Source organism: Scleropages formosus, chromosome 7, assembly GCF_900964775.1.
Source record: "Scleropages formosus chromosome 7, fSclFor1.1, whole genome shotgun sequence".
Classification (NCBI taxonomy): Eukaryota; Metazoa; Chordata; class Actinopteri; order Osteoglossiformes; family Osteoglossidae; genus Scleropages; species Scleropages formosus.
Window position 1 is genome coordinate 13,168,174 of NC_041812.1, and position 17,194 is coordinate 13,185,367.

General features: G+C 50.1%; 1 protein-coding gene across 1 annotated transcript; it reads left to right on the plus strand.

Annotated features, from left to right (window-relative positions):
- Positions 1-120: 120 nt before the first annotated feature.
- On the plus strand, positions 121-17,192 carry LOC108937672 (obscurin-like). Its single transcript, XM_029253532.1, has 27 exons — positions 121-142; positions 715-888; positions 1,146-1,254; positions 1,472-1,566; positions 1,679-1,788; positions 2,056-2,224; positions 2,462-2,564; positions 2,718-2,918; positions 3,314-3,374; positions 3,579-3,656; positions 7,438-7,610; positions 7,799-7,825; positions 8,179-8,331; positions 8,425-8,470; positions 8,972-9,049; positions 9,335-11,678; positions 12,189-12,302; positions 12,550-12,660; positions 13,214-13,381; positions 13,559-13,681; positions 13,777-13,944; positions 14,524-14,650; positions 14,917-15,156; positions 15,810-16,033; positions 16,193-16,268; positions 16,461-16,625; positions 16,928-17,192. The coding sequence occupies exons 1-27, from the start codon at positions 121-123 to the stop codon at positions 17,133-17,135; spliced, it is 5,667 nt and encodes a 1,888-aa protein (XP_029109365.1). The 3' UTR covers positions 17,136-17,192.
- The last annotated feature ends 2 nt before the right edge of the window (positions 17,193-17,194 follow it).

Sequence of the window (17,194 nt, forward strand, 5' to 3'; positions counted from 1 at the left end):
GCATTACTACACATGTGGCACTTAAACGAATAAAGAAATAACATGAGTACTTTGAAGACAAGTCTGTAAGCTTTGGGTTCTTATAGTCCCTGAGAAGGAATTGCCCTCATCATCAACACCATGATCTACTTGTATGATAGCTGTGAGTTTTTTTTTTTTTTCTTTTTTTATTTTAATTTCATACTGGTTTCAATCTTCTCAGTCAATAATCCTGTTAAAGAAAATCAGCTATACTAATTTAATCAATATGCATACAGAGGACCTGTAGCAAACAATGCATAAAACCAGTAAAGCATTTGCTCAGTGTTATAAATCACAGATTCCAGTGAGTTCATGTGAATTCTGAGTATTATTAGTCTATAAATGAAAAGTTCAAATTAAGCTGCTTTTTTGAGCTACGCAGTTGTGTTGTTCTGGTCTTTTTCTTGGCATAGTTTTAGTTTGTACCAAAATGATGAGCTGACCCCAGGAAATACAGCACCCTCGTTAGGAACGGGGTTGATGACTACTGCAGCAAACGAGTTTTCACCTGTCCAGTTCCACTGGTTAACGATGAGTCTCACCAGGTTACTACTTATGAAGGGTTAGCATTAGACCTGTGGTTTTGGCCTAAGGGAGGTGGGCCCACTGAGGCGTCCATGTTCTCATTGTGGTCTCATTGTGGTCCACTGGACCAGCAGGCTTTCTCCTCGCTGTGTCCCTCTGTGCTTGTAGATGGTTCTCCATCAAGCCTGGCTGAGGCTGAGAACTCCACGGTCATCTCCCTGGAGGATACCAACGAGGACGAGACCCCTGGAACCCCCATGGCAGTTGAGACTCTGGTAGAGCCGTCAGCTGTGACTCACGCGCCATCACTGGACCCTGGAATCAGCAGCTCTTGTTCAGCAGGTTGGAGCCCAGAGGGCAGAGCTGCAGGAGACATGTAGGAAGAGCTTGGTGTTTCTGAGGCTCTCTGGGGGCAACAACCACACCTCTCTAGTGTGGTTCCCCAACTGTGGTTTCAGCACAGGGCCATAGGGCAGGGGGACCTGCACTATGACTCTGTTTTGTATGTCCTTGTAGACTATGTCGCTGCACCTTGCAGTGAGAAATCATCTATAGTGACCATGATGGATGGATGAGCACATGCTAGGTGTCTCCTGCAGGTTCAAGCCCCAGGAATGTTGCTGCCAAGAAGTGGTACCAGATCGACTTCAGCCCCACCGCCTTCTGTAGGAGGGTCTTCCAGTCTGTGTGCTCAGAGCCACACGCATGGTGAGATGTGTCCTCCTCACCGCACTCCTTCCACTGCCTACACACCTTTGCACTCACACTTTAGTCACATTTATTTCTCTGAGTTTACTGCTCAGCATAACAGCTAACCCTGAAATAAAGTGTCAGCACGGTGTTTTCAACGAACTAAAAGAGGAAGAGAAGTTTGGTGTGGAAACTACCTTCTGGATCCCCTCACAGTAACTCTGTTCCATCACAGGGAGGACTTTGCTGCTGAGAAAAGCCCCAGAAACAGCGACACAAAACATAAGAGTGAGGAAATGAAGGAGGAAATGTGCAGCAAATGCGATTCAGGTACTGGAACACAAACATATCTAGTGACCTTTGCTCACTTGCTGGTGCTTCTGAAGCCAGGAAGATGCTCTCCAGAGCCTGGCGTGACCCAGCAGCCCCTCTTTTTTTGCAGACCGTGGCTCTACGCAGGAGCCTATCGTGGACCTGCAGGTGCGGAGAGCTGATCAGTCAACGGTCACTAGTCCAACTTCCACTGCTTCCATTGTTGTATCCTGCTACAAGGTACACACCATACCGTGGTATTGCTGCCCTACTACATGTCTAACAGATTGTGGGGCGAGAAGATGGGGGGCAGAGTCCAGCAGTAAGACAGCAGCATGATGTGTGGCTCTTTTCCAGAGGAGTTCAGTCTGAATGATCCCTTTCTCTGTGGAACTACTCTGAAATCTACCATGTTTTTACCGCAGTATAATGAGCCCAACTTCTGTTTGACAGGAACTTCCCTGTGGCCAGTCTTTAGCATTGTTTTTTTTTCCGCTGCGCCTGTAGGATGGAGAGCCCTCTGCTCCCAGAGGGCCTGTGGATGAGGCTGATCATGGCCAATGCTGCCCCATGCCTCTTCTCCCACACATTCCGGTTGGTGATGGTGTCTACAGCTGCCCTCCTGGCACCACCAGCCAACACACGTCTCCCACCGCCTGGCCCAGTGGCCACAGAGGTCCGAGTCCTGAGACATCCCTCGTGACGTGACTTTGTGTTGCAGGCAGTAGGTGGAGTAGTGATTAGAGCAATTGCCTTTGCACTCAAAGAAACCGGGTTCAAACCTCACCTCCTATAGCAAGAGGTGGGATTTCAACCTGGGGCCCAACCACTACCGTTCTGTGGAGGTTAGCGCTGAAGGAAATCTGTAACATGGACGTGCCTCAGACATGACCCGGCTGCGTTCCTCACACAGGGTCTGGAGACTCGGAGCAAGGCGGAGGCGATCCATCAGGAACTGGGATGGGGACAGGGTCGAGGCTGCTGGCACTATATGAGATCCACGAGGAGATTGGAAGGTGGCTTCACCTGCTTCATTTATGTACTGATGTGTCCTCATCTGACATCCTGACCCCAGATGACACTAATTCTGCCCCAACGAGATGAAATATCGCACATTGTAATATTTGGAGAGACAAAGGTGGATGAGATGCTCTGTTTGTCCTCCTTAGGGGCTCTTTTGGGGTGGTCAAGCGCGCCACCTGCCGGCACAGCGGAGAGAATCTTGCTGCCAAGTTCCTGCCTCTGAGGGGCAGCGGACGAGCCAGGGCTCTCCGGGAGAGGACAGTGCTGGGCCGCCTTTCCCACCCTCGGCTGGCTTGCTTAAGGGACCACTTCTGCACCCGGCGTACCCTGGTGCTGTTCATGGAGCTGTATCCTCCGCACGTTGACAGCAGGGGGTGCTGTGATCAATCGCTTTCGGACACCACTGACCCTGTGGTGTTAGTGATCTCAGAACACCACGTTCACAATTTCTGTATAGCCAGGGCAGCAGGAGGTGCAGTGGTGAGAGCTGCCACTTTGCTCTTGAATGTCGCGAGTTCAAATCCTCCCCCCCGCTGCAGTACCCTTGATCAAGGTACTTACCCTGAATTAATATAGTAAAAATGAACCTGCTGTAGGAGTGAAACAGTGTAGATCACTTTGCAGAAACATATCAAATACATGAGTCTGTGTAAAGGTGGCCTTTGAAAATCTTTAGCTCTTATGAGGCTGTAGGAGACGCAGATGACAAAGCCATCAGAAGCTCCTTTAACATATCCACAAGCTGCTCCAACAGGGCGCTGCTTGAGCACCTGGTCTCCAAAGGCTCCGTGACGGAAACGCAGGTATGAGCTCTAAACAACTGAACCACCGACAGGGTGCATAATTCCTTCAGTTTTTTTTTCTTTTCTTTTCAATTGTTTCGTTTTCCACCTCTTCGACACCACCAATGACATTTCTCTTCTTTCACAGATCGCACAACATTCTCTTCACTTTTCATATTAGTTTAAATATGTGCTGGTTGCATTATGTCTGTGTGTCGTTTCCAGGTCAGGATGTATGTTCACCAGGTGCTGGAGGGACTAGATTACATTCATCACATGAACATCCTCCATCTGGATATTAAAGTAAGTGTTCTGTGTGTCCAGGAAAAACACCCAGTTGTGACCCATTGTCACAGTCCTCTTATTCATCATACGTTCAAAACGTGGCAGCAGGGGGTGCAGTGGTTAGGGCTGCCTTCCACTCAAAGGTCTTGGTTTCAAATCTGTACTGCTGCAGTACCCTTGATCAAAGTACTTACCCTGAACTGAAACAGTAAAAATTACCCTGCTTTATAAACAGGTAAATAATCATAAATATCTCCGTGGACAAACCGCACACTGTAAGTCACCATGGAGAAAAAAGCCTGATATCCATCCATCCATCCATCTTCCTCCGCTTTTATCCGGGGCCGGGTCGCGGGGGCAGCAGTCCGAGCAGAGTACTCCAGACTTCCCTCTCCCCGCACACCTCCTCCAGTTCCTCTGGGGGAACCCCAAGGCGTTCCCAGGCCAGCCGGGAGACATAGTCTCTCCAACGTGTCCTGGGTCTGCCCCGAGGCCTCCTCCCAGTGGGACAAGCCCGGAGCACCTCCCCAGGGAGGCGTCCAGGAGGCATCCGGAACAGATGCCCGAGCCACCTCAACTGGCTCCTCTCGATGCGGAGGAGCAGCGGCTCTACTCCGAGCTCCTCCCGGGTGACTGAGCTCCTCACCCTATCCCTAAGGGTGCGCCCAGCCACTCTGCGGAGGAAACTCATTTCTGCCGCTTGTATCCGCGATCTCATTCTTTCGGTCATGATCCAGAGTTCATGACCATAGGTGAGGGTAGGAACGTAGATTGACCGGTAAATTGAGAGCTTCGCCTTACGACTCAGCTCCCTCTTCACCACAACAGACCGGTACAATGACCGCATTACTGCGGACGCCGCACCGATCCGTCTGTCGACCTGCCGCTCCATTTTTCCCTCACTCGTGAACAAGACCCCAAGATACTTAAACTCCTCCACTTGAGGGAGCAACTCCCCCCTAACCCGGAGGGGGCAATCCACCTTTTTCCGACTGAGAACCATGGCCTCGGATTTGGAGGTGCTGATTCTCATCCCCGCCGCTTCGCACTCGGCTGCAAACCTCCCCAGTGCACGCTGCAAGTCTTGACTTGATGAAGCCAACAGGACCACATCGTCCGCAAAAAGCAGAGACGAGATCTCGCGGCCACCAAAACAGACACCCTCCGTTCCCTGACTGCGCCTAGAAATTCTGTCCATAAAAATAATGAACAGAATCGGTGACAAAGGGCAGCCCTGGCGGAGTCCAACATGCACCGGGAACAGGTCTGACTTACTGCCGGCAATGCGAACCAAGCTCCTGCTCCGGTCATACAGGGAACGAACAGCTCGTAGCAACGAGCCCCGAACCCCATAATCCCGAAGCACCCCCCACAGGATGCCACGAGGGACACGGTCGAATGCCTTCTCCAGGTCCACAAAACACATATGGACTGGTTGGGCAAACTCCCACGAACCCTCCAACACCCTAGTGAGGGTATAGAGCTGGTCCAGTGTTCCACGGCCAGGGCGAAAACCGCATTGCTCCTCCTGAATCCGAGGTTCGACTATCGGTCGGATTCTCCTCTCCAGTACCCTGGCATAGACTTTCCCAGGGAGGCTAAGGAGTGTGATCCCCCTGTAGTTGGAACACAATCTCCGGTCCCCCTTCTTAAAAAGAGGGACCACCACCCCGGTCTGCCAGTCCAGAGGCACCGTTCCCGAACTCCACGCGATGCTGCAGAGGCGTGTCAGCCAAGACAGCCCCACAACATCCAGAGACTTGAGAAACTCGGGGCGGATCTCATCCACCCCCGGAGCCTTGCCACCGAGGAGTTTTTTGACTACCTCAGCAACTTCAGCCAGGGTAATGGACGAGTCCCCCTCCGAGTCCCCAGCCTCAGCTTCCTCTACGGAAGGCGTGTCGGAGGGATTGAGGAGATCCTCAAAGTACTCCTTCCACCGCCCGAGAGCATCCTCAGCTGAGGTCAGCAGCGCACCACTTCCACTGTAAACAGTGTTCGTGGAACACCGCTTCCCCCCTCTGAGTCGCCGGACGGTTTGCCAGAATCTCTTTGAGGCCGACCGAAAGTCTTCCTCCATGGCCTCACCGAACTCCTCCCAAGCCCGAGTTTTTGCCGCGGCGACTGCCAGAGCCACGCTCTGTTTGGCCCGTCGGTACCTGTCAGCTGCTTCAGGAGTCCCATGAGCCAGCCAGGCCCGATAGAACTCCTTCTTCAGCTTGACGGCATCCCTTACTTCCGGTGTCCACCACCGTGTTCGGGGATTGCCGCCGCGACAGGCACCGGAGACCTTATGGCCGCAGCTCCGAACCGCCGCACCGACAATGGAGGAGCGGAACATAGTCCATTCAGACTCAATGTCCCCCACCTCCCTCGGGACCTGGTTGAAGCTCTGTCGGAGGTGGGAGTTGAAGACCTCTCTGACAGGGGCCTCCGCCAAACGTTCCCAACAGACCCTCACTATGCGTTTGGGCCTGCCAGGTCTGTCCAGCTTTTTCCCCCGCCATCGAATCCAACTCACCACCAGGTGGTGATCAGTTGACAGCTCAGCCCCTCTCTTCACCCGAGTGTCCAAGACATATGGCCGAAGGTCAGAAGAAACGACTACAAAGTCGATCATCGACCTCCGACCTAGGGTGTCCTGGTGCCAAGTGCACTGGTGGACACCCTTATGCATGAACATGGTGTTCGTTATGGATAAACCGTGACTAGCACAGAAATCCAATAACAACTCACCGCTCGGGTTCAGATCAGGGAGGCCGTTCCTCCCAATCACGCCCCTCCAGGTATCACTGTCGCTGCCCACGTGGGCATTAAAGTCCCCCAGTAGAACGACAGAGTCCCCAGTGGGAGCGCTTTCCAGCACGCCCCCCAGGGACTCTAAAAAGGCCGGGTACTCTACACTGCCGCTAGGCGCATAAGCACAAACGACAGTGAGAGACCGTTCCCTGACCCGAAGGCGTAGGGAGATGACCCTCTCATTCACCGGGGTAGACTCCAACACATGGCGGCTGAACTGGGGGGCTATTAATAAGCCCACACCAGCCCGCCGCCTCTCACCTTGGGCAACGCCAGAATAGTGGAGAGTCCACCCTCGATCGAGTAGAGTGGTTCCAGAACCCAAGCTGTGAGTGGAAGTGAGCCCGACTATATCTAGACGGTATCTCTCAACTTCCCGCACCAGCTCAGGCTCCTTCCCCGCCAGTGAGGTGACATTCCAAGTCCCAAAAACCAGAGTTGGCGCCCGAGGTTTGGGTCGGCCGGGCACTCGGCCCCGACCACCGCCCAAATCACAATGCACCGGCCCCTTACGGTTTCTCCGGCAGGTGGTGAGCCCACCGAAGAGCGGCTCCACGTTGTGGCTTCGGGCTGAGCCCGGCCAGGCCCCGTGGGCATAGACCTGGCCACCAGGCGCTCGCATGCGAGCCCCCCCCCCAGGCCTGGCTCCAGGGTGGGGCCCCGGTGACCCCATACCGGGCGGGGTAAACGGACGCCTTGCTTTTTCCGTCATAAGGGGTTTTTGAACCGCGCTTTGTCTCGTCTGTCATCCAGGACCTGTCTGCCATGGGAGACCCTACCAGGGGCATGTAGCCCCAGACAACATAGCTCCTGGACTCATTCAGGCACTCAAACCCCTCCACCACGATAAGGTGGCGGTTCACGGAGGAGAAAAGCCTGATAAATAATCGTTAATAACATGGAATCTAACCAGAATGAACCTTTAGACTCTTTAATTCTGACACACTCAGTGTTTCGGGCCTCTGGTGTTGCCTACTCAACTCTGACTTCCTCATCTCAGCCTGACAACATTATGGTGGCCCTATCGGAAAGGGAAGAGATCAAGATCTGCGACTTTGGCTTCGCTCAGGAGGTCAACCCATCCCTGGAACAGTACAGCCAGTACGGCACCCCAGAGTTTGTGGCCCCTGAAATCGTATGCCAGCAGCCTGTTACCAAGGCAACGGACATCTGGTCAGTAACGGCTTGTTTTGTGTGTTTTTTTTTTTCAAAACAGTGAGCACTAAACGATGGCTTTTTCAATTTTATGCATATTTACATGTCTTCATGCATTCACACCTGGAATATGTCATAAGTCATATGTAACTGTGTTTGTATACTGTGTACTGTCCAAAGCTCTATGATCTGTCCTGTTCACTCAGGTCTCTGGGCGTCCTTGCTTATCTTTGGTAAGTCCTGCCACTTTCGAAGGCGCTGCTCACATTTTTTCCCCAGGGATTTCGCTGTGTACCAACAGGCGCAAGACGGCACCCCTGCTGTATTTCAGTGTTTAAAAATCCTGAATGGGCAGCAGGTGGCGTAGTGTTAAAACAGTTAAAGTCCTACACCTTTATGGAAAAGGCAGCAGGCTGCACACCGTAGGTGTATTACTAAACTGGGCACTCACCTGGCTGGGGTGCAAAGCAAATAATTTATTAATAAATGAATCTGTAACTATGTCATTATCCTGACGAAATCATGTGAAGGTCAGCTTGTGCAGCTTAGCATTAAGGCTCAGCGCTCTGACACTTGTGCTGTGCAGTCTCACTGGGCACTGCCCGTTCTCCGGAGAGAGTGACCGTGCCACCTTGATGAGGGTGCGAGAGGCCCAGCTGCCCTGGGATGCCCCCCATGTGGCCTGCAGAAGCACACAGTGCCTGGACTTTCTGCAGTGTGTCCTGCAGGCTGACACTGTGTGAGTTTCCTGACGCAAATTGGCGCTGCTCCTCTTGCTTTCGCTGCAGTTTCTGCGCTGCTGGTAACTGTTGTTCTTACTCCCCCCCCGCAGAGTTCGGCCAAGTGCCGCTGAATGCCTACAGCACCTGTGGTTCCAGGTAAAAATCCACTGTTAAAACTCGGTGGTACTCATAGGGGAGACAAATGCAACTAATATTTTGAACAAACCAAACTAGCATTCTATTGAATGTATATATGATATGTTAAAAATGAAAGACATTTCAGTTTTATAAAATGTCAGTTTTATTTTCATTGTTTTCAACTGTATAATTTCATTTTTCAGTAATTTTATGTAAAAGGTAACACAGATGAAAGCAGAAGTTTCTCTGTTTTGATGGCCTTTTGTTTAGCTGATGCTTTTCTCCAAAGCAACTTACAATGTTAAGCTTACAATTACTTACCCATTTATACAGCGTGGTAATTATAATGGAGCAACTTAGGGTAAGTACCTTGCTTAAGGGTACTGCAGCCTGAGATGGGGCTTGAACCTGTGACCTTTAGATCCAAAGGGAACAGATCTAACCACTATGCTACCAGCTGTCCTCTTTGCATACAGTACAATAAAAGTTTTATAACAACAGCATATTTTCTTTCTCCAGACCAAAATGGAAGATAAGGAATCCAATAAAATCAATTCCAAGACTCTGAAGTTCTTTGTTTCAAGGAGTAAATGGCAGGTACTCCAAGCGCTGACTTGGCGGGAAAACGTCTCCACATCCTGATGCACTGTTGACAATGGCTTTGATGAACGAGTCTGTCCCTCTACAGCGCTATGCCATCAACATCTGGAGAGCTTTCTGGTTTTCATTCAACACACTTTCTCTAGTATTCAGATTAATCACAAAATGGTCTTTGCTTTTTTGCTTTGTCATAAGTTTTGAAACTGAAGTCAGTGAAGTGATTTACTGGTGTAGGATTCTGTAATTTAAGGTGGGTTCTTTGTCCCCTCTGTCCCTTCCAAGTGCTCACTCACTTGCTACGGGTCGATCCTTGTGCTGCGCCCCATCGCAGACCTGCTGGCAGCACCACCGCAGGAGACTTCTTTAGCCTCATCACGGAGTCATCGTGGCCATGGTAATGTCTCCTCCAGTAGTAGTTCCTCCTCAGAATATGATGAGGTGGACAGTTGGGCAACACCGACCTCCACGCCCTATCTACACAGAGAGGAAGAAGAGCCGAAGGATTTCACTGGGACCAAAAGCCCAGAAATCTCTGGGAGCACAGCAGCTACAAAACTCATGAGCCAAGAAAAAGAGTCTCATGGGGAAACACTGAATCAAAAGCTTTCATTGGACCAAAAAGGCTTCAGTAGACCCAGTGTGGCATTTGAGCCAGCAGAGGCAGCAGAGCTCCAGCAGGAGTCACAACAGGTCTCCAGCAAACTCGCCCAGGAAGGATCCCACCAGGCAGTATTCACAGAGGACAGATCCACCAGGCAGCTCATTCCCAGAGAAAGCCTGATCAGGAGCACCTTCCACCGCAGCTTGGAGAGCCTGGAGGAGCTTTCCCCCTTGTCCGCACGTCGCTTGTTGCTGCGACAGAAGTCGCTCACCAAAAGGCATGAGCGAAGCAGGTTGCGCTTGAGCAGTAGTCTCTCTGGCCGGCTGGATGAGCCACTTGTCGAGCAGATGGAGGACACCCCAGAAGCAGACTTGTCCCGGAGCCAGAGTTTGAGCTCACTGAGCAAATCCTCTTCACTAGACAGTGGAGACAGAGGTCCTCATTCCAGCAGGTGGAGGAATAGGAAGAGCAGATCTCTGGATGAATACTCACAAAGGGCCCTTTCTGTGCCTGAGCTCAGTGAAGATGTGGAGCAAGTGGAAGATAGGAAAGAAAATGGAAAGAAATGTGTGGATGTCCTCTCGAACAGAGTGGCAGAGTCAGAGGGTTCAAGCCCAGGAAAAGACTCAACCCAAGAGAGGGGAAAAACCCTTTCCTGGAGGGTTCATTCTGATGAAGCCATGAGGACTGAAACCCTGCAACACTGTGAGAATGTGAGCAACAGGGACAGGGCCTCAGGACTGGCTGTTGATGAGCTTGATGAAGGAGAGAATAGTCATTCTTCTGAAGGCAGATCAGGGCAAGAAGTTCACAGTGCAAGCAAAGACGAACCAAAGAGCAGAGAACCCTCTTCTTTAAATCCTCTGTTTCTAGAAGCCGCAACGCCTGTTTCCATGGTGCAGGACGTCTCTGAGTTGCTGGCATCCTGCTACAGCCTAGATCCCCTTGAGAGACCTGCCAGGAGTGACATGCGATTTGTGGCTTTGGAAAAGCTAGAGGTAGAGAACAGGCTTCCCTTCCCAAAAATTCACAAAGCCAGGTCAGACAGCAGGATCTTGAAAGGACACCATTTGGTGGCTGTCAAGGTGCACAGTGGTTTTTCATATGAAGAACCATGCAAGGAATACGAGTCTCATCGCCATCATTCTCTTACTGAGCTTGATGAAGCAGTTGTGGCCACTGAAGACTACAATGGAACCAAAGATGTGTACCAAGAACCTTTTCCACAAGATCCTCAAGACAAAGCCTCATGTGGCTCTATGTCCACTCCCCAAGTTTTTTTCACAGTGCCTAAAATGGTGGTTACATCTTCAAAATCGGACTATGGGCCAGCTGAGTCAGCCATTGAGGCCTTTTCAAGCCACCTAGAAGACAAGGATTCAAGTGGTTTTCTTTCTGGCTCTCAGCATTCTTTCTTTGAACCAAATGTTCTAGACAGAGATTTTGAAACCTCTTATAGCAAATTGGAGTTTGCTGAAGAAGTCCACCCTCTCCACCATCTGGATGTGCCCGTGGGCCAGGATGATTCTGAGGAACCCATGTTCCAGAGCTCTTCGGTAGAGATTTCACCACATATTCGCTCGAAGGAGCCCCAGTCTGTGGAAACTGCGCTGGTTCCATACCTCTTGGATAGGAACCGCCAGCTTACCCAGGAGAAGCAGTTGGGGGGCAATAGGAGCACAGACAAAGATGAGGCCGATGTTCTTTCTGGAAATGTTGGGCTGCTTACCGTCCCATCTGAAGAAGAGCTGCACCCACAAATGTCCACTTCGCCTCTCGAGGGCAAGTCTGTGAAACTGGGACTCTTGCGGTTCTTCCGCAGGCAGTCGTGGACAGGGCAGCCGTCTGCTCCCGTGGAGAGGGTGGTGCGCAGACAGGCCTCTGATGGAGATTCTCCTGATTCACGGCAGCAGGAGCCAAACAGGACCCTTGACCTGTCCATCACAAAGAAGGTGAAGACCTCAGTCTCCAGCATCTCTAAAGCTGTGCTGGGCAAACAGCCCAGTAAAGAGGAGAAACAAGAAGGTGAGTTGTGTGAAATGCTAGAAGAAGCACAATATAAAAAAGTAAAAATAATATTCTTGATATGAAATGTGTGGAAATGCAAATTTTCAGCTGGATGTTCAACTGTAGTGGGGGTGCGGTGGCGCAGTGGGTTGGACCGAGTCCTGCTCTCCGGTGGGTCTGGGGTTTGAGTCCCACTTGGGGTGCCTTGCAACAGACTGGCGTCCTGTCCTGGGTGTGTCCCCCCAGCCTTGCACCCTGTGTGTGTGTGTGTGTGTGTTCAACTATATCAACCGATCGATGGTTGTATTATGAAGGAATAATGAGTTTAATGACAACACTTAGATTTGATTGGCGGCTTTCACATATGGCTGATCAGTCTAATTCAGTTTGTCTGCTCGGTTCCAGTGTGCCGTGTTCCCTGTGCAGTGAAGTGTCTTCATCATAGTGATTTAGCAGGACATGCTCTTGTGTCCGTGTACAACTGTGGCTGAGAATGATGGACAAACCCTGCTTTTCTTTATGGAGAAGGAGCCTCCTCCACACTTCAGAGAACGCAAGAGGTGGGCACTGAAGGTCCAGGCTCATCAAGGAGAACATCTGCCCTCTTCCCCTTCAGACTGCCTGGGTTCAAGAGAAACAAAGGTGAACCAAGTCTCTGAAAATGTCACTGTCATCAGGCCTGATCCTTTCCAGCACTAGAGACATGGCAGAGGTGTTCAAGGGAACCCGCATACAAATCATCACAGCACAGTGTAGAATCTTGGTGCAGGTACAGGTGTCAAGCATGGCTTTATGTTAAAAACAAGGTATACCTCCTATGAAAATGCATCAGCTGTTATTGTGGGGAGCGTGGAAGCAGTGGGTGAGTGAGCACACATTTCTGTTGCAGAACCTGTATTCCTTCAGGAGCTCACAGACAAGGTGGTGTCCCTGGGTCAGAAGGTCACCCTTAGGTGCCGAATCACAGGCCACCCAACCCCAGAAATTCACTGGTATAAGGGTAAGATAAAATGCTTATATGTAATGGCCTGAGCAGTTTATAAAAGATGTGGTTAAAAACTGGCAAAACAACGTAACTGGTGAAGTGGTGTCTGAGAGTTGAGGCCACATATTGGTCAGTTTAGTCCCACAGTTCCTATATTTGTAAAAAGCCTGCAGCAGGTAGTGCAGTGGCTAGTTGGAAGATTTGGGTTCAAACCCAACCTCCTGCTGTACCAGCCTTAACCAAGGTATTGAACTGATACAGTAAAAATTACCTTGCAGTGCAAAAGGGTAAAACACGGTAAGGAGCTTAGTGCAGAAACCTCACACTGAGAGCTGCTTTGGAGAAAAGCATCTGGTACACACATTAAAAATAATAACCTAATACTAATAAGTTGTCCAACTCATGGACTAGAGATAAAACGCTATCAGTTTAAGGGTCTGTACTAATGGTGTAACAGAATAGCTCCGTAAAGCCAGTGGCCCTGACCTTGTTAATACACACACACAATATATTATTATTAAATTATACTGTGTATATTATATATTTCCCTCTGAACCTGCGAACCCAGAGGCAAGAAGACTGAAGAGTAATAACCGTCTCCGACTGGCCGCCGTGGATAGAGAACATCTGTCTCTGACTATCTTCTCTGCTCAAGAAGAGGATCTGGGCAGCTACCGCTGTGTGGCCAGCAGTGCCCTGGGCCAGGTGTCCACCTCCTGCACCTTGATCGTGTCCGGTACGACAAGGAGGGTGTGCTGCCTCTTTGGCTTCCTCATAAGCACCTTAGGGTTTTTGCCTGAAGTCCTTCATGGACATTGTGATGCTCGGTTGTTTCAACAGGGAGTGATGCTCAACTCTAATAATCTAGAATAAATACCGTTTGTACCAAACGCTCTTAACCCCTTGTGTGCAGAGCTTCCGGCATCCCCGAGCTGTCCTGAGATCTACCCCTTGCAAGGAGATGGGTTTTTGCTGCTGTGGCCCCCTGTGGATGCTGTTGCAAAGCTCATCTATTGCATCGAACACAGTAGCGCTGGTGAGAAGCGCAGAAATACAACCACGGTGTGAGGTCAGTAGATAGAGGAGCTGAACGAGTCTGTTTCAGATCAACTCTCTCAATGGCTGTTTCAGGAGGTGGGTGGAGCCTGTTGGCCACTGGCGTGGCCGACAGCTGCTACATAGTGAGCAACCTGGCCAGAGGGCCAGAGCACCGGTTCCGGGTAGCCTGCCTCACCACATCTGGAACCGGACCTTTCAGTGAGCCTTCGGCACCTGCCGTCATCGGGTTCGATCCCCAAGGTGAGGAGAAGGACTTTGTCCTGTCCTCCAGCACTGTTTTAGCGGTTAGTTTTTCATGCCTGTGTGTGTCTACCAGCAAGATAATGAAGCATCTGAAAAATTATATTTAATTTTCCAAAACACGTTAAATTAAGGGTCTGACTATAAATGATAATTCAAAGTGTTGGACAGATATTACATTTATATTTACATTTATTTATTTTCTCCAAAGCGACTTCCAATGAACTCTATGCAGTGTTATCAGCCCACACACCTTATTCACCGCGGTGACTAACACTGCTAGATACATTACTTACAATGGGTCACTCATCCATACATCAGTTTAACACACACACACTCTCTCTGTCACTCACACACTATAGGGAACCTGAACAGCATGTCTTTGGACTGTGGGAGGAAACCAGAGCACCCAGGGGAAACCCACACAGACACGGGAAGAACATGCAGGCTTATGTTTATGATACATTATTAACATGCATTTTATAAAGCTTTGATGTATGTTATTCATTATTTGTTCTTTATTTGTAGTTAATAAATATGAAGCATATATGTATGCCTTTACCATTTGCTTCTACACAGAGCCCCATGTTCCGCTCATCTCCATGGACACACCGTGGCCCTCGGGGAGCAGCATCACAGGCCCAAGCTCAGCCCCCCCCTCTTCCTCCACACACAGCACCTACAGCTTCCTGTCGGAGATCAGCAGGTGCCCATCATTACGCTCACCCTGCACCACTTCCCACATGCAGCTCGAGGGCAATAGGGCACAGCATCATCCACAGATTATCTGTAAGATGGGCTGCACCATGCAGCACCTAGTGGGATCTTCTCCACGTTCAGTCAGCACATTTTAATTGGTACTTTGTTTAATCACCAAGTGGCGACTGCAGAGCCACTTCACGCCCATGTCAAGGATTGAGCTATGCTGGAGTTTCTTACAATCTTGCTCAGATAAAGGTTCATCTCCTGTAGGGGGCGCTTCAGTGTGGTGGCAAGATGCCGTGAATTCCCAAGCGGAAGGCTCTTTGCTGGAAAAATCACACCCTTCACGGCGGAGCGACGTCAGTGGGCGCTGCAGGAGTACCGGTTGCTGAAGAGGCTGCATCACACCCACCTGGCTGAGCTGCACTGTGCGCTCATCTGGCCGCGCCACCTGGTCTTGGTCCAAGAGCTCTGTTCCGGCCGAGAACTGTTGCACCACCTGGCAGAGCGGTACGCCTTCCAACCACGACCACACGTGGTCAGAGAGCCCAGATAGGCTCAGCCATAAAACGAACAGATTTGATACGGACGAAAAGGACAAGCGGTTCAGACGATTGTGTGTGTGTGTGAGTGAAAAATGTCACATAAATGCATGAGAATTTGGAACCTAATTAAGGTTAGGTAGTTAAGGTTCTATTTTCATTTTTCATTAATGACCGCTTGGCGTTCTTAGTGTTTTCAACTGATGTGAAAGTGAAATGCCCACATAATGAGCAAAAATGCAGTTATATTGAATCATAAGCCTGTTGTATGAAAAATGTATTTTTGTACTGGTTTTTTGCTGTATGGGACCCTGTTACATGAAGGCTGTGTGTACCAACGGGACCATGACTTTATGGTCCTTCTGTGTCCCACTGTTATATATTAATATATTATACTACATTGTCCTGCGGCTGCAGTAAGATTTAAATGCCGAGCAGTGGTTCTGTAAATGAGTGAAGAAGTGACCAATAAGGCACAGCGGTTCACTGAGAACACTGAAAGTCCATCCCTGTCAAAGAGAGAGGAGCTTTCAGATTGTGGTCATAAACATATGAAAGAGCAGTGAGCTGAAAGCAGCAGGAAACCAAAGGTCCTCCAACAAACGTGCCTCTGCCTTGCAGGGACCTGTACGGCGAGATGCATGTGCAGGATCTTCTGCGGCAGATCCTCAGCGCCACACATTACCTGCACCGCAGCTGCGTCGTGCACCTGGACCTCAGGTCGGACAACATTCTAGTGGGCGAGGGCAACCGGGTGAAGGTGGTGGACCTGGGCTCAGCGCAGAGCTTCTGCCCAGGCGAGTCCCTTCCTGGAGAAAAGCTGCAGGATTTCACTGGGAGTCAAGGTGCATCTTCTCTCCGACAAGCTTTCAAACTGATGCTTCCTTTTCCAAGGTTCCTTACAGTTGTTTTCTGCTTCTGCAGAAGTCACCACAACCACATGAAATGTTAGACGTTCTATGGCTGTACAGATGATGTGTTCTGTGCCACTGTTGGTCCCCCAGCTCCCGAAGTGGCTGAGGGACAGGGAGCCGGTCCGGAGGCTGATGTCTGGGCCATTGGTGTTCTCACCTTTATTATGTGAGTTTTTTTCCATGGTAACGACAGTAACGCACAGGACACAAGGGTGGGAAAGCCATGTCTGTTTATTACTAATTTGGTGGTTTTGTCTTTACAAAATGTTTGGGGAAGAAAGGTAAAGAAAAGATTACCCTGTGCTGCACAAGCAGGTGGCGTTCATCTGACCTGCGTGCCATTTCTCCCGTGATTCAGGCTGAGTGCCGAGGACCCCTTCCGACCCCCACCCCACCCGGAGAGAGAGAGCGCTTGCGGGGGGCGCCACAGCAAGCAGGGAAAGGTGCACTTTGGGCGCTGCTACAGCAGTCTGTCCGAGGGAGCTCTTGCTTTCCTGAGGAGGACTTTAAGCAGTAAACCCCGGTGAGATGCTGAGATCGCACCTTGGTACAGCCTCTAAAACCATGGTAAAATTTGTCCAGCACATTCCATTCATTCCTGGTTATGAAAATGAATGGTTCATCTCTGCTGTATAGTGAAACGTTCTCAAATTACTGGTGTGAACGAACATTTCGGTAATACTAATCTTAAACATGTTTCCACATCTCAGATGGGAACAGTGTCAGTATAAAAGTAGTAAGAAATCAATTTTACCAGGCTGGGAAAGAGCTGAATTTCATTATTTGAGAATAAAGCAGACACTGAGAAACTTTATCTGTCCACAGGGCAAGGCCCTCTGCTGGAGAGTGTCTACAGTTGCCATGGATACAAGGGGCACGCCAAGCAACCAAACACCGGGACAGTGTGGTGTGCTTCCCCACAGACAAGCTGCGGGCCTACCTGCAGGTGCAGGAGAGCACACGGGAATACAGTAAAACCAGGCTGGAGGTCCCTCTGGTGGAAGGAGATCAAAGCTCAGTGAGCCGGCCATGAAAAACATCTTTGCTGACCACCCAAAGTTACTGTGGTGATTTTTTTTTTTTTAAAAAAAA

Excerpts from the sequence above, each read along its gene's own strand:
- LOC108937672 (XM_029253532.1), top strand. The coding sequence starts at position 121 with ATGATCTACTTGTATGATAGCT. Across the intron at positions 143-714 it reads GATCTACTTGTATGATAGCT|ATGGTTCTCCATCAAGCCTG; the intron begins GTGAGTTTTTTT and ends CTGTGCTTGTAG. Across the intron at positions 1,255-1,471 it reads TGCTCAGAGCCACACGCATG|GGAGGACTTTGCTGCTGAGA; the intron begins GTGAGATGTGTC and ends GTTCCATCACAG.